The 26,755-nt window shown below is 45.9% G+C and overlaps 1 protein-coding gene across 2 annotated transcripts in view; it reads left to right on the forward strand.

Annotated features, from left to right (window-relative positions):
• PRKCH (protein kinase C eta) overlaps positions 1 to 26,755 on the forward strand; it is a 236,819-nt gene that overhangs the window by 155,737 nt on the left and 54,327 nt on the right. For both annotated transcript variants that reach the window (XM_053602045.1, XM_053602046.1), the window contains one exon: positions 12,153 to 12,307. In XM_053602045.1, the coding sequence (XP_053458020.1) occupies positions 12,153 to 12,307 (155 nt within the window). The remainder of the gene's footprint in view (positions 1 to 12,152; positions 12,308 to 26,755) is intronic.

Below are 26,755 nucleotides of genomic sequence, written 5' to 3' on the forward strand. Positions count from 1 at the left end.
ACTTTTCTTTTTATAGAGTCCAAAGTAATAATATGTGTTAGACCTTTTTTACAAAAATGTAAATGTTATCTCCCCCCTCCCCACTCCCTGAGTTTATAGAAAGTCAGAGTTCCTGTTGGAGGCTCCTGTCTGTGGCTGCACTGTGGCACTTGTGGGGACAGGGCCCCCCTAGCTAGGGGACAGCGGAAGCATACAGGGTCTGTGCAGTGTGCTCAAGGGTCAGAAGGCCGCTGGCGGTTCTCAGCAGGGAAGCTTGATAAGAGCCTGGGGCATCTTGGTGGAGGAGAACAGAAAGTTAGGTGCCTAAGCATATTTTTTTTTTTTTTTTTTTTTTGGAGAGATAGAGTTTCACTTTATTGCCCTGGGGTAGAGTGCCGTGGCATCACAGAGCTCACAGCAACCTCCAACTCTTTGGCTTAGGCGATTCTTCTGCCTCAGCCTCCCGAGTAGCTGGGACTACAGGCACCCGCCACAACGCCCGGCTATTTTTTTTGTTGCAGTTTGGCCGGGGCTGGGTTTGAACCCGCCACCCTCGGCGTATGGGGCCGGCACCCTGCTCACTGAGCCACAGCCGCCGCCCCCTAAGCATATTTTTAAAATGGGTTTTGCTTTAAAGCAAGCAGTGGAAAAACTGCAGCTTCTCCTGTTTTGGCATTAAATAATTTTACTTTCATTTTACCAAAAAGGCATCGAGTCTGTGGCGTTTCATGAAAACCATTCTCTCTACTTGAACTTTCAGGGGTGCCTATAAGTCAGGCTTCCATCCTTTGTAGGGTACACATAGTTGGAGATGTTCCAATCGGAGGTCGTCAGGACCTTCAGAAACGTTTCCCGGCCAGCACGCAGAAACATGGCTGCCCACAGCGGCGTCAACATGCTTTGCAAGAGCGCGACTGGCTGGCTTTTTTTCGGTTGTTTGTATGTTTTTCTTACATGGAAATGTCATTTCAGTTTAAAGTATGGAGACTTTAAATGCTATCTTCAGGACCAATGAGCCTCCGAATATTGAAAGACCCTAGGGTTAGACCCTAACCCCCAGAGACGTTGGCTGTTTCTATACTGAACGGTCACATTGTACCCACCTTGCATTTTTGATTCACTTCCTTCACTGTTTGTGGAGTACACATTATATGCCAGGGACCGAAGAGATAAGAAAAAACAAAATGTAGTCCTGCCCTTTAATTACTTAGAGTCAAAAGTTATCATAACACCGTGTGATAGAAAAGAAAGTCGTTGCTGGTCCCTGCGGAGGTTGGAAGGGCTTTCCAGAATGGGGGCTGTGCAGGCTGGGTTTGCAGGATGAATAGGAGCCCTCCAGGTACAGGAGGAGGAGGCAGCCTCCCAGATGGAGGTTAACAGCAGTGCCAAGGCACACAGGTTTAAAATTGCATGATACTCCCAGAAAACTCCAAATGACTAGTTGAGATAGGATTGTAGTAGAAGAAATTGGTCAAGTCACAATGGCTGTGGGTTTTTTTTTTTTGCTGAGATCTTAGACTCCATTGTGCAGGTGAAAGGAGCCAATAGACCCTTTTCAGTGAGGGAGCCACAGAGGAGCTGCATTTTAGAAAACTCTGTCTGGTTCCTATGCAGAAGGAGGCGAGCAGCAGCAGACCTGGCAAGGATGCTGACCACTGGCCTCTGGGCCTGCCTGTCCCAAGGCCGGGAAAGCTATGGCGGTAGGTGTGACAGGACTTTGTAGGAGAAGTGGCCGAGCTTCTGCCCAGTAGGAGGTTAGAGAGAACAGTGTAATGAGCTCGGTGTGGGGAAATCCAGCAGTGAGACGCTTGTCTGTCAGGTGCTTCGTTCAGAGGGAAGATTAGATTTCAGTGTCATCCGTGTCCTCTCGGTACGTAGAAACTATAATATAAAACCTTTCAGTGAGTGGTTATAGAGGGGGAAGAAGGGAAAGCTAAAGAAGGAATTCTAAGTATGGCTAGGGAAGGGCGAGAAAAACAGAAAGAATCAGATGTAAGTGGTGTCATAGGAGGGGAAATGAAGTGCCGAGATAATGTCAGTTCACCAAAAGACTCAAAGCTGTCTGTTGGGTCTGGCGTGAGATTGCTGGTGCCACCACCCTTGTACCTGTCTCATCTTTGGGGTGTCCAGGGCCCCTCTGAACTCCGTATAGGTAACTGCAGCTTCCTTATGAAGGTAACAGTGTCCTCTCCCGGGTGTAAACCTTTTCATCTGTTTCTGATCACCCACCCACCCCCACCCCCCAGTCTTTTAGAGCTATAGGTCTTTTAATAGTCTCCGTACCTTGGGTGTCCAACCTAAGGGCCACGATGCTGATTATGTGAGGACCGTCATACTTATCTCCGGTGTCAGACAGCATGAACATTGGGCACGGACCTTTCTTTTTCTTTTTCTTTTTTTCGTTCATCAGCTGTCGTTAGTGTTTGTGTATTTAACATGTAGCCCGAGACGACTCTTCTTCCAATGTGGTGCAGAGAAGCCAAAAGGTTGGCGTCTTCCTCAGTGGGCGCTGGAGATCAATATTTAGGCCAGATTGTAAAAACGGTTTGGGAAGAGATTGTGAGTTGTTTGCTCGAACAGATCTCGTACTCCAGTCAGAGGGCCAGAGGAGAGCTTGTCACAGCTGCAGTGGACAAACCAGACTCACCTAGCACATGAGAGGCACCTTCCAAAGGGGACTTCGGTCAGTAGGTCATCAGTCACCATGGGAACAGATTCTCTGCCATTGCATCCCCAGGCATGATCCTTGAGGCCAGGATATGGGATATCCTCGGCCATTCCTCAACTTCTCTAACTAGGCGAAAGGTCTAATCAGACAACTATAACCTTAAACCTCTCACAAGGCAAAAATATCTAATTCATACACAGATCAGAGGAGAGATGAAATCTTGGCTGTATTTAGAAGGTTGCAAAGTTTAGGGATCTCTGTCGTAAACATTGATCTAAATAAACGAAACAGTATCTGTACTGTTTATGCTACAGTCCTCCCCAAGCTAAGTCCGTGTTTTCAGTAGACCTGCTCCTATTTGGTACCTGAACCAAAATATAAAGAGAACGGCACTATGTGAAATAATGACATAAAGAAACGCTGTTGCGGAAAAGACTAAATCTTTTTTTTTTTTTTTTAAGTGAATAATCATCCAAGATCTCTTCTTCATGAATTGAAGCTTTAGTGTATGTGGGGTTTTTTTTTTTTTTTTTGCAGTTTTTGGCCAGGGCTGGGTTTGAACCCACCACCTCCAGCATATCCAGCACCCTACTCCTTTGAGCCACAGGCAGGCGCTTGCCCGTGTTGTGTTTTTTTTGATCAGGTGATAGTCTCAACCTGCTCAACCCTTCTCAACCACCAGGGGGTGCTCCGAAGGTGTAGGGATGTCTAAATAATTAGCCCTTTAAGATTAAAACACCACACCCAGAACACAGTCACCCACACCCAGAGATGCCTGCTTTACCAGGCTAATAAAAGTGACCTTTCTCGTGGTGTAGAGATGATACTATTAATACCATGCCCTCTTATTTTTATTAATTTAATTAAAAACCTGGCTAATTGTACAACAAAATAGAAACAGGGAATAGTACGCAACTATTAAAAAGTCATGCTCTTGATGACTAATTGAAATAAGAATATTATGTAATATCAGTGAAAAGGGAAGGATATGTTTTTCTTCTTTTTCTTTCTTTTAACATGCTATAGAATGTTAAATATAATTAGGACAGAAGGAGGAAAATTAGTTAAAATTTCCTTGTATGTTTCTTATTCACCCTAAAATCTCCAGATCCCTGGAAGTTCTTTGTTTTTCTTTGCACATAGACTTTCATCTCAGTTATCAGGGGTATGGCTGATTTTATTTTCGTTTTCTTTATTTTCCTCTCTATTTTCCCTGTACGGGGTGGCCATGAAGTTCATGTGCAGTTTAAAATTGTGTGCCATTTGCGTTGTGGACATATAATTACTTTTATAAGAAGGAAAACCGAAACTTCATGACCGGCCATGTGGCCACAGCAGACTTCATTCTCATACTTAACTCTTCCATGAACTTTGTAAACTACGGACAAGGCACTTCAATTCTTTGCACTTGACTTAGATAAAATGGTTGGGTAGAACTAATCTTGGAAGTTCCTTCTTTTCTAAAGTTCTAATTTAAATTTTATCAGGAGTCAAAAATGGTCCCTTGCCATGTTAGTTGGCTGAGCTTTACCAGCCCCCACTGTGGTCCGGGCACTGTGTTTCCTGCTGTTAAAGATACAGCACTTGGAATCTGTACCTGGGCCTTGCCTTCCAGACTTTAGGTCCTCTGTGGAAAACAGACCAAGTGTGCAAAGCCCAGGCAGGGCCCCACACAGTGACTCTAGACATGTGATACTAGACAGTGTGTAGCAGACACTAGAGACACTCCATCAAGAAGAGAGGACTTGTGCTCCGACTTTGCTATATCGCTGGCCATATATTTACTGCTTATTTATACTAAATAAAGAACATCCTGGGCTGGACGTTTCCCAGCGTGTTAAGCTGCAAGTGAAATCATCTTTGTTTCCCTGGTCTGGTACATACGCTGGTCAGCCTTGTCAAGTTTCTTTACAAGAGACTGCTCTCACTATCAAGATTACCAGGAAAACACTTAGTCTCTGAGCAGAGCGGTGTGTCCCTGCAGGGCTGAAATGCAAGCTCCTAAGAATTTGCTATATTGGAGGCATATTTCACCCTTCCAGAGACTCGTCTCAGCGCTCAGACAGGCGGTATCTTGCCTGTGGGCCTGACAGAGGGGTTGCTGGGTGATTGAATTAACTACTGACATCTCATGGGCTGTGCAAAATGGTAAGTTTAAAAAAATGAAGCCATTAAATGTCTTCTTATTGCTTCTTCCTTGAAGCCTTTGTAATCCTTCTTGATGTGGTTAAACTCGAGTCGTTTCCAGTTCAAACGTGGTGCAATCCGATTTCCTCAGCAGGTGCTTTTCCACTGTGACCTCTCTGACGTCAGTGACTGTTTCCTGTTGACTTGAACTTTCTTTTTACCTCCTGGATGACTGTGTCTGAGAAAAATAATAAAATAGGAAAAGTGCAACAGGCTGCTGTGTGTTACTGGAGATTTCCCTCTCCTTGCGCGCAGCTGTCAGCAGCATTGCGCAGCTTTCGATACAGGGTGGGTTTGTGGTTTGTGTAGAAATATTCTGAAACAGTTCTTAGAATTTGGGCAAGTAAGTAATATATATATCTCCTAGCTTAACATTGCCTTAAACCAATAGCTAAATTATTCATAACTTTAAATGTTATTTTAAAGGCCTGGACCTTCCAAGGAGGTCAAGGTCAATAATTTTTTGAATTATTTTCAAAACATCATCTGCATGCTCATTGTAATACCATAATAGTTTCTTACTACCTTGATTTCCAAAATGATACATCTTCAAACGAGATTGAGATCTCCCAGTCATAGGAACTACAGATTCTTATTTTTCTGTGTGTTTTTTTGTTTTTTTGTTTGGGGTTTTGTTGGGGTTTTTTTGTTTGTTTGTTTTGTTTTGTTTTTTGAGTTCTGTTGCCCCAGCTAGAGTGCAGGGGTAAGATCATGGCTTGCTGCAACCTCAGACTCCTGGACTCAAAGGATCCTCCTGCCTCACCCTCCCAAACAGCAGGGAATACAGGTACACACCACCATGTCGGACTAGTTTTTTCTTTTTTTTTTTTTTTTTAATAGAGAAGGGGTCTCACTATGTTGTTCAGGCTTGAGATTCTCATTTTAAACAGAAAAATCCTTTCTCGATCTGGTTATAAGGATGAATCGACTTCACAGAAGGGGAGAGCAGCTGCTGTCAAAGTCTTGTTGAGGTGTTTGCTGTCCACAGAGGAGGACATTTGCTCGGCCACAAAAATAATAATACTTATTATTATTATTACAAAGCCCTTAAAATAGACTGTACGGATTTTTAGAAAATTAGAAAACTTACTGGAACCGAAGCCTTGGTTAATATGTTTTGGTTGTCACATTTAGTTTTATAACCCCTTTGCTTAGTAAAAACTTCCCAGAATAAAAAAGTCCTTGGAAGGTCAAGGCCCTTACCACACGGCATCAGGAAACATCTCTGTGCCCCAGCAGCTGGGCTAGGAGTCTGTCCCATTCCTTTTGGGGCAGCTGTTTCCTTCTGGTTTATGTGTGTGGGGGAGCACTCTGCCCTGGGCAGAGAGGGCCGTGAGGGAGGCCGCCTCTGACCCGGTGGCTCACAGCACCTGTGGGAGGGGCCTTCCTGTCCCCAGGAACACAGTGGCCACCACAGCTGAAGCAGCAGTAGGTGTGCTAATGGTGACGAGAGTAATAAGTATGACAGTGGTTAACATTTTTGGAGCACTCACTGTGTGCTAGGCAGCAGTTGAGACTTAGCTTAAATCCATTCAATCCTCGCAAACCTGTGAGTTCAGTCACTGGCCCAGCACCAGGCTTCCTCTGAGTGTCGCCAGGGACTTTGGCACCGGACACAGGGTCTCACCTTTGCATGGTGCAGTTATACCAGAAGCTTCTCTCACTTGAGATTCTTTTCTGGGCCTGGGCACTTTGCTTCTGGCTTAAGCCTCACATGTATCTATAGTTATAGGTGTTATTATCTGAGATTGGTAAATCAGAATACTTCTTGCCCCTTAAAAAATTGATATGGGGGCAGTGACTGTGGCTCAAAGGAGTAGGGCGCCGGCCCCATATGCCGCAGGTGGTGGGTTCAAACCCAGCCCCAGCCAAAAAAACTGCAAAAAAAAAAAAAAAAATTGATATGTGTTTAAGTTAAAATTGCCCTAGTAGCAACAGAAAACTTACCTAAGACTATGTCTACTAAAAAGCCAGAGAGAAAGAAATAAAAAAAGGAGGGAGGGAAGGAGGAAAGAAAAAGAGAACTGAAAAGAAAGGTGTGGAGGTTCAAGCGTTGTCTCCTGGAACCTGCGGGCAGGACCCTGAGAGGACCGACTCCGGGAAGACCTAAGGAGCGCTGGCTGTCTCCTCCTTCCTGCGTCCATCTGTCCATCCGTCCAACCACCGCTCCAGGCTTTCACTGCTCTGCCACTCCCAGGCATTTCACATGTGCACATTGTGGAATCACGTGGCGTCACAATGCCCTGCACACAGCCCAGGCCAGACTCAATGGAGACCTCTTTTTCTGAGTTCCAGCTTTTGTGGGAAAAGAAGCTCTGGGGAGGCCCAGCTTGGTCCAGCCAGTTGCTGGTTCTCAGGATGTGCAGCATCTACCCACATGGCTGAGAAAGAATCCCTCTGAGCCAAACAGAGGCCTCCGTTCGTGTCCACCCCTGTGACACCACCACGGGATCTGGCCCCTCCCTGGTCCGTGCTCACGCTGATAGTGTCACCTGGTCACTCGTAACACCTGCCATGTCACTTTCCTCTCTGCAGGTGTTTTGTCTCTAACTTTTCTTCATGCAGTTTTAACTCCAAAGAACAATTCTTAATGAAGGACTTTGGGGAATGTGTGTTACTTACACCGACAGTCAGTAGTTCAGGGACAGAAACTTGGCCCAGGCTTCAGTGGGTTAATGGAACTAGAGCAAGTGGAAACAAGAATTCTGTTATTACCACTCACCCGTAACTCAGACCAGGGTGGGACAAAGGCATTTGTGAGTTGCTTTATTCCCCCAGGTGTTCCTCACCTGGTATTAATGCCTTGCATTTGTGAGTGGTTGAAGCCGGGACAAAGGGCAGAGCTATACACAGACAAAGGCTGGAGAACTGAGGTTAAACCCAGCTGCTGCAGGCCACGCAGGGCAGGATAGTGTTTACCTAAGAGGAGCCCAAGCCTCAGGGAAAGCTGGGCAAATGTGCAGGCTCAGTTTCTAGGAAGCTACAGTTTATAAAAACTGAAATGGCTGCAGGCATAGGTTTAAATAAAGAAACAACCACCTCTGCCATCTCTACCTGGGGTAGGATTTGGGAACCCCTCCCTGCCCCAGGACTGACTCACAGCAATCATAATCCTTCATGCAGCTCCTCCCTGAATGCAGGATTCCCAAAATATGCTTCATCTAGTTGAGTCTGTGAAGGGTGAGTTAGTGCCTGTCAAGAAATCGCTGACACTAGTTCTTACATGGCACAGACTGGGGAGGAGAACGGGAGGTGAGGGGTTATCTTCTGCCTCCTTTCAAACTTCAAATACGGGTCTCTGCTTTTTATCCGGACTCACTGAATGTGGAAGAGTAAAATTCCTCTGGACTGATTTGTTTTCATAGCTGATAATTTATTATATGAGACAGGTTTGAACATTTCCTAGAGTCTTTTTCAAGCAAAGCTCCGGAGCTACCACCTGTTTCACCCTGGGCACTGACTGGGCTCGGAATTCTAGCAGAGACCAGTAGGTGAGTGAGCCAGTTTATTGCTAGGATCTGAAACCCTTCAGTCTGCAGTTGTGGTTAACCTTGGATGGGGTGAAATAAAGCACCCCTAGAAAAAGCCTTTTGTGTTTTGTACAGACACTTGATGGTGAAAACAGCAGTTCGATTACCAGGAAGCCTCATACTCAGCATCCCCAGCCTGTGACATCCTGTCTCCCTCTCCTGACCACTGCTGTTTGTCCTGGCTCCTCCCCTGGGGAATCAGCTACTCATAGATGCTTCCCCAGACCCCACCCCAGCCTCCAGCCTGCTCAGGCGCTGTGCTTGAAGCCCCCGTGAGATGACTACACTAGGTGGTGTGCTGTGTCTGGGGGCTTCCTGAGAGTGGCTGTGAGGTCTCAGTTGCTTTAGGGCAGTGGTTCTCAACCTTCCTAAGGCTGCGACCCTTTAATACGGTTCCTCCTGTTGTGGTGACCCCCAGCCATAAAATTATTTTCCTTGCTTCTTCATAACTGCAATTTTGCTTCTGTTATGAATCGTAATGTAAATATCTGATACGCAGGATGTGTTTTCATTGTTACCCGCAAGTTGAGCACCGCTGCTTTAGGAGACTTGGTCCCTACCCAGGGCCCTGGCCTCCTGGGTGTGTTCAGGAAACATTAGTCCTTGTGAACCTTAAAGGAAGCATAAAAGGTCTCTGAAAGTTGCAGTAGATGCTAAAAGCCTCTGGTACAGAACTCAGACCCTAGGGACCAAAACCAAAGCCAACTGATTCTTGTTTCAGATGTTGTTCCAAAAAGCCTGATGTTGTGGCCTGGTTGCGTCACAGAAAGGCCATCGCTTGCTGGTGTTCCTTACTAATGTACGGCGCAGGGAGCAAGGTCCTCTTTCCGGTCTGCTCTCTGACTCCCGCTGGCTGAACAATCGCTCTCACAACCTCACCAGCACATCCCTCCATTCTCCCTTCTTTCAGATGAAACGAGGAAGCACGTGTGACGTTAGTTTGCTTCTAGTGGTAGGAGTCACGCGACACTCATCACGGAAAAGCATTAAGAAGACATCAGTGTCTTTGTAGGTCCCACAGCGCAAAGCTGCCTTCTGTCACCCGGTAGGGATTTTTTGGTCCTTTCTGTGTAGATCTGCATTTTGGCAACAGCAGAAATTATTCTGCACATTCACATGTGTGGTCTTTTTTTTTTTTAACTTATTTTTTTTTTTAAATATCTTCATTAGAGCCACCAGCAGCGGCAGCTTTGGCAGCAACTACTGCTTCTCTGCACACTTGCCCACAGGACCCGAGGGCACGCTCAGGACGGCTCCTCGCTCGCCAACCCCCCTCCCGGCCGCCACCACCTAGTGATAAGTGGGTCTTTTTTTCTAAACACTGGAGATTTTTGTCATTTATCTCCTTCTCTGCAGCAGTAATCTTGAGAAATGGGGCTGCAGCAGAAATTTTAAAATAGGGTAAACAAAGTGCAGGTGAGCAGAGGGTCTCCTCTCAGCAAAAGCGTTTCGCTTGTCAACAAACATGCCTTCATTTTCCTACCTGGCAACATCTTTGAGGCCTTTGGGAGGAGGGGCCGCTGCTTCTTATTAAATCCTTGTTGAGTCTGTGTCTCAGCCTGTTTCCCCTGCTGCTTGCTTCAAAAGTTGATTGTCGCCTGAAGGCTGTGGGTCCTGCCCTGGGTTCTGGGCGGTGCCAGGCACAAGGTTAGAAGTGAGACTCAGTGGAAAGAAGCAAAGTGTGGCAGAACCATCTCTTCTCAGTTCTGATGCCCACGGTCCCATCTCCATGCAGTCCCCTCGCCCCGCAGCCCCTGGGCCAGCCAGATTCTGCATGTTCTGGAGAATTGCCCTCCATGACCGTGGGCAGGGGGAGAGGAGGAGGAGCAAGACCCGAGGGCAGGATTTCTCCCTCCAGATCTGGAGTCTGGCCCACAGTCTGGCTTTTCAACGATAGATTTGGGAATTGTGTGTGTGTGTGTGTGTGTGTACAAGACATGGTGACATTCCCTGTGGAACCCTTATTTTTCTGATGCGCCAAGGGCCTGAGAAGCTTTTGCCAAGTGCCCTGACAGCACCCTAGGGGATGGCCACCCACCTGCTGCACAGGTCTGGCAGTCAGGTGTCCAGGGCAGCTGGAATTCATGGGACTGCCAGTGACGTGCATGAAAAATGGGAATAGTTTGGTTAACAGACATGTGCATGGCTGACCTCCTTGCTGAGGGATGTTCGGGTGACTTAACCACCTTAGTCCTCATCACCCTCACCACTGTGGCCACCACTCCAATGGACGCAGCATCAACATAACCACTTACGGTGCATTGGTGACTTTTTGAGATGTCTCTGGCACACTTCTCCACCCCGCCCTGTTACTCACCTGCTAATTCCATCTGCGTCCTTCCCATTTAGAAAACACAGGACAGCCATTGCTCATCAAAGCTCAACCCACCCACTCCTGCCTCTCCCCTGGTCAGGCGCCCGCAGATGGAGGCCAGCAGCCTCTGACCCTTGCCCTTCCCACTTCACTCCCAGTCTTGCTTCTTGTTAGCAGAGAGAGATGTCTAACAGGTGCGGGGGATGTTTCTCCTTGTAATGAAGGTGTTACTTAAATTAGGGATGAGGCGGTCCCAAGTTGAACTGTCCTGCTTGGTGACTGAAGTGAAGCAGTAGTAAGCAGGTGTGGGCCTGGCACTCTGCCCCCGGCTCAGCTTGACTGTACCGAAGCCCTCTGGGCAAAGTCGGTGGCACCTGCCACACCCACACCAAACACAGATGGGCTGTGTGTATCCATGTCCTTTGGTAAAATACCAGTTTCCTCACAAAATGACCTCCTGCCCTTCAGCCCCCACAGTGGATACCCCCGGCCCTGTGTGGAATGGACGCACTCCTGTGCTGCAGCCAGGCTCACAGTGCACAGGCTTGGAGACCTCCCTTGAGCCCCAGGCTTAGGACCCCATGTCACACTTCCTCCGCTTTCCCTTCACTGGACTAGGACTGTAGATTTGCTTGTTTGTGTGACTTCTTTTTAAGTAACGGGCACTCAACTCTGTCTAGACTGCTCTCTCCCCTCTCTGTTGGCTCCTGAGTACCTGCTACCCATGATCTTCATAAACCCCTTGATCATCAAGGTTCCTAGAAACAAAATGTTTTACCCCATACATTTTAGGGGCATCCCTGTTTAATTAAGACTTACCCATTTCTTTTCTTAATCAGTCCTGGTTTCCGCAGCACTCAGTTCACACCACTTATCTACCAATTACACTGCACAGTCACTTTCAGAGTCGCCTCCATCTGCGAGGTTAAGGGGTCTATCAAGTGGGGTGGAATTTGCCCCTTTGGCCCTGTCTGTGTTCCCACGCTTGAGCTGTAATCCTTTGATCAGCCAAATGGAATTTCCACCCAGGAGGTTCCTCAGGGGCTGCCTCTCGCCTTGTGTCTGGCCAACCCGTCTGAAGGGCTTTCTCCTCCTGGGCCTCTCTGTGAGTGCTCTCTGCTCACTGTGAGCACCAGCATCTATAGAAAGTCACTCAGCTTTTCGTTTGTGCTGCTCTGTGCAGTTCCACGGCCTTCAGGATGCAGAGCTGACCCAGAACCATGGGCTTCTGATGCCGTCTCTACTGCTGATTTCATGTAGGAACTCCGGGTTGTGTGGAATTACCTGTAGGAGGCCCCAGCAGCCTCTTCCAGAGCACCCCCGAGCGCTGCTCCCAGCCCTGCTGTTGGGATGTTTGGTTGACTATCTCCATTTGGCACTCTCTCCCCCATGCCGTGCCCCTGGGAGAGTGACGCCCGCTGACCTCCCTGCCGATGGCCACACCACACTGGGCCCCTCTCGTGTTTTCCTCCAGGACCGTCTCTTCTTCGTGATGGAGTTTGTGAATGGGGGCGACCTGATGTTCCACATTCAGAAGTCCCGTCGTTTTGATGAAGCGAGGGCTCGTTTCTATGCTGCGGAGATCATTTCGGCGCTCATGTTCCTCCACGAGAAAGGGATCATCTATCGGTGAGTCTTCTCTTCCTTCATACCCTGCCCCCTCTCCTGGCTTCCTCCGTCCTTCCACTGCCCTTGATGATCAAATGAAATCTTTTCAGAATTAAAGTCACAAGAGTTCTAAGTGTCCGTCAGGATAAATGGATACCATAGTAACGAACACTTCCTCCACCTCAAAGTTGCCCACTCTGCTATCCATGCAGTAGACCTGAGAGGCTGGGGAAAGACTATTCGTGGGCCTGGTGGAGTAGAGCCAGGCCCTGCAAGGTCTAAACCCATTTTGTTCCCCCTCATCTTAACATTTCAAGTAAATTGGTCGATCATGGGTTGGTTGAGTCTTAGGAATCCATACCTTACCTGAAAAGTGTGGGTAACTGTTGTCCTAAATTGCTATAAATAAGAATCATGAGCTCTGAGTATCATTTGATTCCATTTCTTGACACACAATCTTTTGATCACAGTATACTGTCCTTTGAATGGGCTCAAAATCTGGTTGACGGTATTAGATCTCAGAACTCGGTGGATAGCGAATAAAACTTGAGTCAGAGAAAAGGTTGGGAGGGTATGAGTGGATGTTAGACAATATATATATATATATTTTTTTTTTTTTTTTTTTGCAGTTTTTGGCCAGGGCTGGGTTTGAACCCACCACCCCCGCCCTATGGGGCCAGCAGCCCACTCCTTTGAGCCACAGGCACCACCCCGAATGTTAAGACAATTTTTATTCTTAGCTTTTTCTTTTTCCTCTTGATGTCAGTGCTTTCCTACTCTTTAAATCACATTATAAACTGGTCACCTCATAGACTTTTTTTCTTTTTTCTTTTGAGATGCAATTGTTGCTATTCTTGCAGAAAAATTCTTTTATTCTGGGAGCGTGAATGCCAAAGTGAAGAGTTGAAGGATAGGAATTTGCTGTTTTATGAGCCTGGCTGAACGCGTCTTCTTTTATGTGAACTCATGACAGTATTGACATCATTTTTTTTGTAGAGACAGAGTCTCACTTTATGGCCCTCGGGTAGAGTGCCGTGGCGTCACACGGCTCACACCAACCTCCAACTCCTGGGCTTACGCGATTCTCCTGCCTCAGCCTCCCGAGTAGCTGGGACTACAGGCGCCCACCACAACACCCGGCTATTTTTTTGTTGTTGTTGCAGTTTGGCCGGGGCTGGGTTTGAACCCGCCACCCTCGGTATATGGGGCCGGCGCCCTACTCACTGAGCCACAGGTGCTGCCCAGACATCATTATTAAAGTGTAATAGAGATTTAAAAACAGTGAACATCTTTAAATACCCTGGGAGTCAAAATAAGAAGAGAGTGAGTGGTGAGACTTTAAAGAATGCCGTAGGCCCAGCAGACTATGCCGGAAGGAATTAGGAGGGCAGGGAAAGAGGAAGGGCTCTGTGCAGTTTCTTCTGATTAGTTCCCAGCGCAGCGCCCCAAAGCCCCGCCTACGTGTAGCCCTTTTGTCATAGACCCAGGGCGCTGTGGAGCCAAGAAGGGGTGCCAAGTGGGGCTGGGGAGGGAGGCAGGGCCCAGTTAACACCAGCGCAAGTCCCCTGTTTAAAGGTGGCCTGGAGTTTCTGCTCATCCCTAAGTCCTGGGGCTGCCATGGGTCGCATAGGGCAGCTTGTGTTCTGGGCTTTTGTGGAGAGGCCGTGGTGTTCTGGGCTTTTGTGGAGAGGCCGTGGTGTTCTGGGCTTTTGTGACGAGGCTGTGGTGTTCTCCTGGTGGCTCTAGCACAGCACTGACCCTGTCTGCCAGTGAATGATTTGTGGAAGTTGCTGGTACCATCTCTGTCGAGGCAGGGAGTAAAGAGTCCCTCGCCGTATTGGTGTCAGACTCGGGGTAGTGAATTCTGCTTAGGTCACCTCTCCATGGCTTCCACAAAGACAGACTTTTCCACATTGATATTTTTTATTAATAGAGTCTCTTTATGGAGGTATGGGGGTCTCTTTCTATTGCCCTGGCTCAAGTTCATTGGTGTGATCAAAGCTCACTGTAGCTTTAAACTCCTGGGCTCAAGTGATCCTCCTACATCAGCCTCCTCAGTAGCTGAGTGGATAGAAATACAGGCGTATGCCACCATGCCTGGCTAAATTTTAATTTTTTTAAAAAGAAGACAGGGGTCTCACTGTGCTGTCTGGGCTGGTCTCAAACTCCTGGCCTCAAGCTGCCCTCTTGCCTCTCCCTCCACAAGTGTCTGAGATCAGTGGGGCCAGCCCCTGTCCACCATGTTGAGTTTTTAAGAATTATGACTTCCCTACTTGACAAGGACTTTGTTTCAAACCAAAATTATAACATTAACAACAATAAGCGCTGAACTGAACACTTAGTATGGGACCAGCACTTGACCTGCATTTCTTGCTTAATCTTCCTAATAATGTTCTCATATAACAATAATAATTTGCATTGTTTAGATGAATAACAAAGACTTCAGAAGGTTTAGTAACCAGTCTGCTAATTGGTAGTGAACTCAAAATTCAACCACAGTTGGGCGGCACCTGTGGCTGCTCAAGGAGTAGGGTGCCAGCCCCATATACTGGAGGTGGTAGGTTCAAACCTGGTCCCAGCCAAAAACTGTAAAAGAAAAAAAAAAAATTCAGCCACAGTTCTAACCACCGTCTGCTCCCTTGAAGATTAAAGTACTGTGAGAGAGTTGGCTGCAATAACGTGACTTTATTTTATTTATTTATTTTTTCATTGTTGGGGATTCATTGAGGGTACAGTAAGCCAGGTTACACTGATTGCAATTGTTAGATAAAGTCCCTCTTGCAATCATGTCTTGCCCCCATAAAGTGTGACACACACCAAGGCCCCACCCCCTCCCTCCGTCCCTCTTTCTGCTTTTCCTCCCCCCCCATAACCTTAATTGTCATTAATTGTCCTCATATCAAAATTGAGTACATAGGATTCATGCTTCTCCGTTCTTGTGATGCTTTACTAAGAATAATGTCTTCCACTTCCATCCAGGTTAATACGAAGGATGTAAAGTCTCATTTTTTTTAATGGCTGAATAGTATTCCATGGTATACATATACCACAGCTTGTTAATCCATTCCTGGGTTGGTGGGCATTTAGGCTGTTTCCACATTTTGGCGATTGTAAATTGAGCTGCAATAAACAGTCTAGTACAAGTGTCCTTATGATAAAAGGATTTTTTTCCTTCTGGGTAGATGCCCAGTAATGGGATTGCAGGATCAAATGGGAGGTCTAGCTTGAGTGCTTTGAGGTTTCTCCATACTTCCTTCCAGAAAGGTTGTACTAGTTTGCAGTCCCACCAGCAGTGTAAAAGTGTTCCCTTCTCTCCACATCCACGCCAGCATCTGCAGTTTTGAGATTTAAGGCACGAAACAATAAAAATCCTCAAAGAAAGCATAGGAAAAACACTGGAAGATATTGGCCTGGGGAAAGACTTCATGAAGAAGACTGCCATGGCAATTGCAACAACAACAAAAATAAACAAATGGGACTTCATTAAACTGAAAAGCTTCTGTACAGCTAAGGAGACAATAACCAAAGCAAAGAGACAACCTACACAATGGGAAAGGATATTTGCATATTTTGAATCAGACAAAAGCTTGATAACTAGGATCTATAGAGAACTCAAATTAATCCACATGAAAAAAGCCAACAATCCCATATCTCAATGGGCAAGAGACATGAATAGAACTTTCTCTAAAGATGACAGACGAATGGCTAACAAACACATGAAAAAATGTTCATCATCTCTATATATTAGAGAAATGCAAATCAAAACAACCGGGAGATATCATCTAACCCCAGTGAGAATGGCCCACATCCCAAAATAACGTGACTTTAATTCATAAAAATCAGGCAGAGTGAGGAAAATCAGTATGGTCTAAACTCAGGTTTTCTTGACTATTCAGAGACTTTGAGTATTTTTTTTTTTTTTTTTGAGACAGAGTCTTGCTGTCACCCAGGCTAGAGTGTGGTGGCATTATCTCAGCTCACTGTAAACACAAACTCCTGAGCTCAAGAGATCCTCTTGCCTCAGCCTCCCAAGTAGCTGGGACTACAGGCATATGCCACCGTACCTGGATAATTTATTTTTTGTTGAGATGGGGCCTCACCATGTTTCCTAGGCTCTTCTCAAATGCCTGGCCTCAAGCAGGCCTCCTGCCTCCACCAGTCCCACAGCGCTGGGGTTGCAGGTGTGAGCCCCACACCCAGCCCCAGCTTTTAGTGTTGGTACAAGGCAGCAACTGTGTCTTCTTGTGTTGGATGTTACTACTTCTTGGTGTGTTCATTTGTCTCAAAAAATACGGCAGGTGGGCACTATAATCTAACATAGTCTGTAAAGCAGTGTCAGCCCCCATCTTGAGAAGTTTTATTTTAATGCATGGCATCTGTGGTTCAATTCTGAGAATTGATTTTACTTTACTCTTGGACTTGAATCTCATATTCAGGGTCTAACTGATAGAGTTGACTTTGAAAGGAGCACATTTAATTAGGATAGATTCAAATGCTATTTTTATCCTGTGGATTTATTTCACAGGATAATTTAATTCCATTCAGTGTCCTGGCTGGGAGCAGAGTCTTAAGGATAAGCCTTTGAAAGCCAAGACCTTGGTATTCACCCACGGTAAAGGGCATATTTGGATCACAGAGGGTGTGAGTTTGACACAGGAGCCTCGGGAGAGACTTGAGAGCATCGGACAGCCTTGTTTATCATTTGTGTGCTGGACAGACTCATCAGAGCTCAGACTATCTCCCAGAAGCCACCTGTGTCCTAACCATAGAGTTCTGATTTGAGTTCTTTTTTTAGTGACGGGAAGGAGTGGTGGGTTCAATTTCCAGCAAGTTACAGAGATGGTACCTTCTGCTAAGGGAGTGGTTCTCAACCTTCCTAATGCCACGGCCCTTTAATACAGTTCCTGTGGTTCCAGTTGAAAACCGCTGTGCTACAGGAACTTTAGAAGGTGGTGCCTTAACCACCTCCTTCTGATAGTAATTCCTTCTCTCTCTCTCGGGTGACTGTCCCTGTATGAGAGGGCACAGGCCAGGCACATTTACATAATTGTGACCCTCATTCTCGGATACACTTACTTGTATTTCATGGAGAAATAGAAGCCCAGTTCTCGGGAGATTCAGCAAGAGAAGACCCTGCCCTTTTGCCTTTGGTTGGAAGGTCTGGAACCTGCCATGGCCTAGAAACCAAGAAGAGTAAGCTGGGACGTAGGCAATCTTCAAGGCAGCTTTGCCAAGGGGACAAAGACTATTCATTCCTTTGTCTTGGGCTTACTGGCCGACTGGGAGCCCAGACAGTGCTCATGAGTAATTTACACCTGGCACTGACTTTTTCCTGGAGTCAAGCCCTACAGAAAGCTTGAGGAGACAAGGGGCCACACATCCCATTGACCAGCATGACCCACACCGTTTTCTATTGTGGTTTTAATAAACTGTGTCACAGGGGAGCTCAGCCGTCACGGATAGCTCTACACCAGCCAGCACACATTTGGTTTACTATTTTTGACAGAGCATGGAGGAGGGTGAGGAAGAGTTCATAGATGGGCACAGCTTAAATTTCAGTTCTTCCTTACTAGGTTACACATGGGCACACGGCTCTTTTCAACACACAGTTTTCAACTCACGAGACTGGGCCTGTCTGTGTGCCTGACGCAGATCTTGGCATGCTGGGTGTGTAGTAATCGGCGCTGCCTGGGGTATTTCATTATCCTACTGTCCAGACGTGGACCTGGCCGATTGAGGAAGGAAGCTCTTGCCCCACAGAGGCCAACAGCCAGCTCTGACAAGCAGTCTTCTGCTCCCGTGCTTACACTGCACATTTTTGTTTCTTATCTTTTTTTGTTGTTGTTAAATCCAACTTCAGATTTACAAGAAGAGCACATTAACTTTTAAAGAGAATCACTTTTGATTTCTCATCAAATTGAGAGAAGAATGTGCTCCATAAGCACATTTTTACTTACTTATGTTGACTTTTTTTTTTTTTAATTCAGTATTTGGGAAGACTGGCAGTCTTCCCCAGGACAGGCTCCGTTGAGCTCATCTCTGGGCCCTGCATGGTGGTTCCTGCCTGTAATCCCAGCACTCTGAAAGGTAGAAGCATATGGATATCCTGAGCTCAGGAGCTTGAGACTAGTCTGAGCATAGAGATGGGGGGGTGGTTAATAGAGACCCCCATCTCTATTAAAACAGAAAAATTAGCTGGGCATTGTGGTGGGCGCCTATAGTCCCAGCTACTCCGGAAGCTGAGGCAGGAGATCACTTGACCCCAGGGGTTTGAGGTTGGTGTGAGCTGTGATGCCACAGCACTCTACCCAGTGTGACAGAGTGAGACTGTTTCAAAAAAACAAGCCAAAAGACCAAAAAAAAAAATCTAGTCTCTGAACACAGTGACTGCACCCGTGTGAGGTTTTACCTCACCTACACCCGTCTCTCGCATCATCTTCTTGTTTCTCAAGGGTGTCGTGAGTAGCTGCAGGGGCTGCTCTGTCTCCAGATACTTGAGTTGTCCGCACTTAGCTGGGCTTGGTGAGCAGTGTCCGCTGTGAACATTGCTTCCACGCCAGGCTCTGCCAGCCCAGAATGCGCAAGTGATCTGTCTGCAGCTCAGTAGGTATGTTGGGTCAGTGATGGGCATTACACGCCCGAGTCCCTGCTCTCTCCTCCCTCTGGGAAGCTATGGCGGCTCCTCTCTAAGCGCCTTCTCCTGTCCTGGGGTCTCTGGTACTCCTCAGTATTCTTATCAGCAGACTGTCAGAGTCCCTGCTTATCTCTCATTTGAGCCTGGAATACTGGGCTCTTGCTTTTACCTCACCTACACAGGAATTCAATTCAATTCTGTATTTTTATTTATTCTGCCAGATTCTAGTGAGAAAAAAATCTTCTTTTTAGATAAAGGTGAAAGTCAGACTTAATAGCTCTGTCATCCAATTGCACCTTTCCTTCTCCCCCAGGAAGCAGGTCGACGTCGTCTTGATCTGCTTGCTGCAAAGACAGCTACAAATTGTCACTGTTACTTGTATTGTTTATCCAGGATGTGCCAGCCACGGGAATTCTCAATACCTTACTAACTTTCACAACAGATTTTGGCTGGAACTCTGAACTTCGTAGTCACTTCTCTTAGCTGGTCATACCTTGCTTGCTCTGCAAATGGAGCCTCATGCAGTGACTGCTCCTGCACTCTCAAAGAAAGGGACTGCCATCCTTGACTCCCGAGATTCTTTTTCAGGGATGCGAGGGAGTGCTCAGAGCTTTTCCAGCTTATCAGAGGAGCTTGACGTTGCCTCCAGATGTGGGCTTCCCCTTTCCCGCAGCGGGACCCATCGGCCAAGTTTCTGCTCCCTTTACAGCCTTCAGAGATCACGTAATGAGTGTTTACTGGATCCAACAATGACCAAAACCAAAATACTCAGTGGTTCAGGGTAAGGTCCAGGGAGGCAGAAAGGTGTCAATCGAATGATCATACTAATATAAAATTGCAGCTGTGATCGGTGCTTCAAAAAACAGATGCAGCGCAATGAATGAGAACCTCAGGCAGGGGGTTCAGTCTGTTAGGGAAAGAGGGAATATTTTCCCAAGAAAGTGACCTTCAAGCAGAGTCGCCAGTGAAGAGAGGAGTAAGGAGTGGCAAAGGCAGACGTCAGCAGCAGGAGGGCGCAGCAGCTTCAGGGGTTTCACAGACAGCCGAGGTGGCTCGAGCGTGGGGGTACGTCGGCCGCAGTTGGCATTTCATTATCCTGGAGTGTTCCGTCAGCGGATAGCTTTAGGATTGCATCAGCCCCTCCTCATAAATAATGCATTTAGAAGTTAGGTAAGGCTGGTCACGTCCATTGACAGCGTGTTCCTTGTGCCCCAGCCTTTGTGTTTATACACAACAATGGATTTATGAGCTATTGGAGCCAGATGAGACCTCGAGATGACCTAGCTCAGGTCTGGAGCACACAGACAGCGATATTCCCTTACTCCTCATCTGCAGTAGTTTCCTGCCTCCAGAAAAAAAATACCATTAGAAAGTCTGGTTCCCACCTTTACCTGCTGAGGTGAAGAGTGAATCAAGGCGTTTGGAGGCATTCAGCAATTTTTACGCCATCTCAGTGAGGAAAACCTGGTTGGAATCAGAACTTAGTTACTGAGCTGCCGCTTGGTGCTGGGCCTTGTGTTAGGAGGTGTAGACAGAGGGAGGGGTGTACATCTATCCTTCAAAGCTTTTCCTGTCAAGTGAGAGAGATGGCCCGTCCACAAGCAATGGCAGGCGGGTTCCAGAACTGGAGTAGGCCCAGGGTATTTGGGAAGCACAGAGGATGGCCACTCAGTCTAACTAAGATCAGTGTTCCAGCAACTTCCTGGAGGAAGTGGTGCCTGAGCTGAATGGGAAAGGTTAAAGTTTGAACAAAGGTCAGGAGCAAATCAGAGCAGTACGAAAGCTTGTTGTGAATGTGTTGGTAGAGTACAAAACTGCAAGAATTTTGGTTGTACTAGAGCCTAAAGTTTGGGTGTGCTGAAAGAAGAGGCTGGAAGGGTAGCAGGAATGGAGCTGCAAAGGGCTTACTGTTCTTGCGATGTTTGAATTCTGTGTCACTTGGGGTTTGACCATTGCCTATCACAGGAAATGTACAAACGGCAACGGCTTAAACCACACAGAAACATACTTCTCTCTCATGTAAGACGCCTGGAGGTAGACAGTCCAGGTCTGCTATGGAAGCCCCATGGGTTCATCCGGGACGCAGATTACTGTATTTTCTCTTTTGCCAACTTCAAAGCCACCTCATGGTCCAAAATGATTGCTGAAGCTCCAGCAATCGTCTCTGTAATCCTGTCTGAGACAGTAAGAAGGACTAAAGGGCATGGGAAAGGTTAAAAGCTGAACAAAGGTCAGGAGGGTGTTTTGGTAGGGGCAAGGCTTGAGCAAAGCAGAGATGTATGAAAGTTTGTTGCGAATGTGTTGGTAGAGTAGAAAACTTCAAGAATTTGGGTTATACTAGAGCCTAAAGTACATGGCCTTCCCATGCTCTTCTCCTTCTGAAGGGCCTTCCTGAAATCCTATATAGCTCTGGCCTTGGAATTCTGGCCGGCAGTTGGTCGCATGACTGCATCTACTTGCAATAAAAGTGAGGAAATACAGAAATACAGTTTTACAGGTGGCCATGTTCCATCCAGAAATCAGAGTCTCATTAATAAGGGGGAGAATCCTTATTTGGTAGGAAACTTATAGTATCACACACAGATCCTGTACTAGCAAATTTGGACTTTATAGAGAAGATAAAGGAAAATCTTTGAAGAATTTTCAGCACGTCTTATGACCCGGATGGATTTATGGTTTATATTTATTTGGATGGGGGTGTTTAGCACACGTGGACACGTATGTGGCGGGCAGCAACCAGGCAGGGAAGATTCGACTCGAGGCAGTTCCGACTTTCCAGGTAAGAAGACGATGAGTTCCTGGACTGAGTAATAGAGTGAATCTGGGGGGTGAAAAGGCATTCCCAGGCGGGTAGCTAGGAGGTTGACTGGATGGTGGTGCCATTAGCAGGAGAGATCTTAGCAGAAGATGAAGATGAGTTCAGAAGTGTGATATGGCAGGTACCTGAGATCCACTCCGGGCAGATGCCTGGGAGGCAGTGTGTATTTGAAACCCAGTGAAGAGAATGAGCTGCAAGTGAAAATTTGCAAGTCATCAGGACATGGCTGTTAGTTCAAACCACAAGAATGGATGAGATCCTTCAGTAAGAGTGTCTCAAATGGAACGGTGAGTCAAGGACAGAATCCCGGAGAACCAAGCCCCCTTCAAAATCTGCCTACATTTGGCTCTAGAATTAAAAAACCAATTGCTCTACTGCCTCATTCACATAGCCCCAAAGTGCAAGTCAATGAAAAACAGGATGTTATAAAAGAGTAGAAGAAGATCACTTATTTTAAAATAAGTTTGTGAGACCACATATGCTGGGCATGGTTTTCAGAAGCCCTGGGTTTCCAGAAACTGGACCCAGCTCTGGTTCCGGGATTGTGGGCAGGTTGCTGAATACTTGGACTCTGTTTTCCCGTCCGTACGACGTGGGTACCATGGACATAGCTTCCCTGCAGGGTGTTGGTAAAATTCACGTCACATTGTAGTGACAATGTGAAAGCTCCTTGAAACAGGCCATGTCAATATTAACGTAAGAGATGATTCTTTGCATACGTGCTATCACCTGATTGGGATTTTCTTTGTAGCCTAGTCTGAGGCTGAAATTATACTCAAGACCATTGCCTCACTAATAGAGAATTTGTCACAGAAATTGGAGTTTTAGCTTATAAAAATCAACCCTTTGAAAACCAGTATCTTTATGGCAAACCAAATTTGATTGTGCTCATCTTTCAAACCAAATCATTTTTTTCTGCATTTCAATTATACTTTGAAATGATATGTGATAAATAAATGTACCGTGTACTTATCATAAACCCTGTGATAATTTTCTTAGGAAGCCCCAGACCATATGGGACAGGTTGTGTAACCTGTTGACATTTTTTAAAAATTTCAACAGTCTCTAATGTTTGGGAGAAGTAGTTGAACTCATTTTGAGTAGTTGAACTCTTCTAGTATTGAAGCAAAATGGTACATTGAGGGAAGAACCTTTTCAGACCATTAGTGGAGAGAATACCCTGGGGGTGTAAATCCCGGTAATGTGGTTTCTTAAAGGATTTAGTTTAATAGCAGGAAGAAACTTAAGCCCTGGAACACTTTGATTGTTTTTCTGTACTTGATATATCACGTCAGAGTGTTGATCCTGGCGTAGCTCAGCAGCGTTTGACCTTTTCACCAATGAAAGCTGCGATTATTTGCAACTAATTGATAAATGTGCTAATGGATTGCACTGGCTAATGAAATCAGACCACCAGTTTTGCTCTCCTTCCCACCAAATTGACCAAGCAACCTATTGCTTCATTATAATAACCATCTTGGGTTTATTTGCTAAGCCATGAAAATACAGTTATTTGCTTCTTATGCATTAGATGGAGACCACCATATGTAAAAAAATGATTATTGTACAGTTCAACAAATGTTTACGAAGGGCCTATTCAGTGTAGGAATTTATGTCAGGCTCTTGTGGAATAAAAGAAGAATAAAGACAGGCCCTGCCCTCAGGCTTGGGATGTTAGTCCTTTCTCTTAATAAATAGTTTTTGATCACCCACTATGTACCAAGTGCTGGGCTAAGCTCTAGGAAAGTACGGGAAATAAAACAGACAAACCCCCGCCCTCGGGGGGTTTAAATTCTAGTACAAATAGTCTGGCAAATAGAAAAAGCAAATACCTGTATTGAATATCAGGGTGAAACTTTTTACGTATAAAATGCTTAGTAAAAGGAAAACAAAACTTAGGAACAAAGGTTTGCTGTTTTACATAGAGGATTAAGAAAGGCCATTTGAGCAGATGGGCAGAGAGCAGAGACCTAAGGAGAGGAAGAGGCAGTTTCAGGTGAATGTCTGGGGAAGAGTACGCAGGCCAAGCCCTTAGGAGAGCGTGAGCACAGCATGGCCGAGGAGCAGCAGAGGGATCAGGGGCTGGAGCAGGGTGGACAGGGTGAGCCTGGGGGGAGGCGATTCTGCAGTATGTGGTCCTGGCACAGGGGCTGAGCACAGTATGGTGGAGCGCTGCTGCCGTCTACCTCAGCAATATCCTTTTGAATCCTTGAGGTGCTGAGTCCCTTGCGCTGCAGGCCTTTTCACACACATTTCCCTTTGCCTAGAATGCTTTCCCCATTTCTTTGCCAAACACAGCTACTAATCCTTGTGGTCTCAGCTCAGTTATCAGCCCTTCTGAGAAGCTTGTCCGCCCTCTGAACTCCATCTAGGTGCGGTACCCTTCCCCTGCTCCCATAGCAACCCTATAATCTCCTTCCCTTAGTGCTTTTGACGGGTTGTGCCCCCCAGAATGTGGACTGCCTTGTAGGGTCAGGGCCCAGGGTCTAATCCCAGTACCTAGGACAGTGACAGGAATGGCAGGCGTTCTTAAGTGTTTGTGGAACTGACCTGGCCTCCAAACTCTGTGCCTCTTTCTATTTTAAGATGACAGCGCTGGTGTGAGGATATATGATGGTCACCACCATTTTTACTGAGCATCTTCTATGAGCCAGGCTCTGTTCTAAGCTCCTCTGTATTAACCCACCTGCTCCTCACAACGACATCGTCCGATGGCACTCAGCTTAGGGGGAGCAGCCCATTTTCTGGCTTAGATAGGTCCAAACCCATGTTCTCCTCAGAATTCAAAGTAGTATGTGGGCTCTTTTTAATAAATGAAAGCCTGCTGAGAATTTTCCCTAATTTAGGACAAGAAATGTTTGTGTCTCCATAGTAGCATTTTTTTTTTTTTTTCTTTTGGCCAGGGCCGGGTTTGAACCCACCACCTCCGGCATATGGGACCGGCGCCCTACTCCTTGAGCCACAGGCACCGCCCCATAGTAGCATTTTTAAAAGTATAGTTCAAATCCATCAATAATTTTAACATTTCAGATTTTTCTTTTGATGATAATATAATTCTTTCACCCACTATAAAGACAAAAATCTCTTCCTTGCAATTGTTTTTCTCAAATGAAGGTATTTCATGGAGAAAGGCTTGCTAGTGTTTCCTCAAACATTCATTTTAAAGGAGCCGTATATTTGTTGGGTTTAAGAGGCAGTGACGATCTCTGGCCCTTCTACCCCATTTCCCCGTGTGATGACTTGGGTCCACGGCATCTGCAGCAGACTGAAGGTGTGTGCTTTCTTGCTAAGACAGTGCCAATCACTCTCAGAGACACCTGAGACTGCCTGCTCTGTTCCGGGGACTTCAGCAGTAAGCCATTTCAATTCATATGCCTTTCTGCTAAATGGAAAGGTAAAACATATTCAAGATAATGTTTACAAGCTAGACTTTACTTCGTGAGTTTCTTAGGTGTATATTTTACACGGATAACTGTAGTAGAAGGCCTGGCAAGTTCCCTTTTCCACCATTATGTACAGGTCGTTGAGTAACTGGTAGCACCTGGAAGTCATTCAAGGGCTCTGTCTTCAAAGTGGGCTGTACAAAAATATTCTGCTCATAAAACCATGCATATATAGTCTGCATTGGAGTTTATATTCATTATGTGGGCAGTGGTTTTTCACTACTTTTTTATTTTTAAAGTAAAATTTATTCTTGCTTCTCTAGTTACAAATGTAACATGCAGTTATTTTTTGAAATTTTAAAGAATTAAAAGTAAAAATGAAATAACCTATAATGCTACCACTAAAAGTTAACCATTTTTCTTTAGATACGTTCCCTTAAAGTCTTTTAAAGTAAAAAGAAGGTACACACAACACACACACATAACTGAAGGTCATATGTATACCTTTTTTTTTTTTTCTTTTTGGGGAAGAGTCTCACTCTTATCCAGGCTAGAGTAGCATGGTTTTAGCCCAGTTCACAGCGACCTCCAACTCCCAGGTTCAAGTGATCCTCCTGCCTCAGCCTCCCAAGTAGCTGGGACTATTGGCACCCATCACAATACCTAGCTAGTTTTTCTATTTTTAGTAGAGATGGGGTCTTGCTCTTGCTCACCCTGGTCTTAAACTCCTGAGCTCAAGGGATCCTCCTGTCTTGGCCTCCCAGCATGCAAGGATTACAGGTGTGAGCCACAATACACCTGGCCAAGCTCATATATATATATATACACACACATATAGACATATACATATATACACACACACACACACATTTTTAATCTAATTTTTTTCACTTAATAATTCATGGCCATTTTCTCCTCTCATGAACGTTATTTACGTTGTCTTTTGAACCTAATATTAAGTGGTGCAGGGTGGTCTGTCATATGAACCTACTTAGGTTGTAGTACATGTAAGTTGATACAGTCATTATTTATGATGTGTTTATAGCCTTGTCCATATCTGTTTGGATTAGTCTTTGACCCTTTCCCTAGAAAGACTCCTGGAGGTATTATTGACAGGTGAAGGCACAGGTGTCATGTGGCATTGTGACTTTAAGTCAGGCCCTGTGGATGAGAGCCAGGGCTCCAGAGTTGAGTGGGCCCGCTTTCCAGTCTTGGGTCTGCCTCTTGCAGTTGTGGGACCTTGAGCAAGACAGTTAACCTCTCCAAGCCTCAGTTTCTTCATTGATAAAATGGAGATCCCAGAAATGCACACCCAAGGGTAACTGTCAGAATTTTACAGGGAACGTGTAAGCCTCTAGCCGGGGGCTTGCTGTGTACCAAATGCTCAGTCAGTCCTGTTCACTTTCGGATATTCTGTTTGCTGCCACTCTCAGAAAAAGCATCAAAACACGTGTCATCTGGTGTTACCTTTCCAGTTCACTTCCCCACATAGATCTTAAATGCATAATTTGATAAATTTTGACATGTGTGCACACCATGTGATCAACACTCCAAAATAATAGGTAGAACATTTCCAGCATCTCAAAAAGTTCACTGGTGCTCCTTTCTGCTAATCCTCAAGCACCTTCATAGGC

This window comes from Nycticebus coucang, chromosome 9 (genome assembly GCF_027406575.1).
Source record: "Nycticebus coucang isolate mNycCou1 chromosome 9, mNycCou1.pri, whole genome shotgun sequence".
Lineage (NCBI taxonomy): Eukaryota > Metazoa > Chordata > Mammalia > Primates > Lorisidae > Nycticebus > Nycticebus coucang.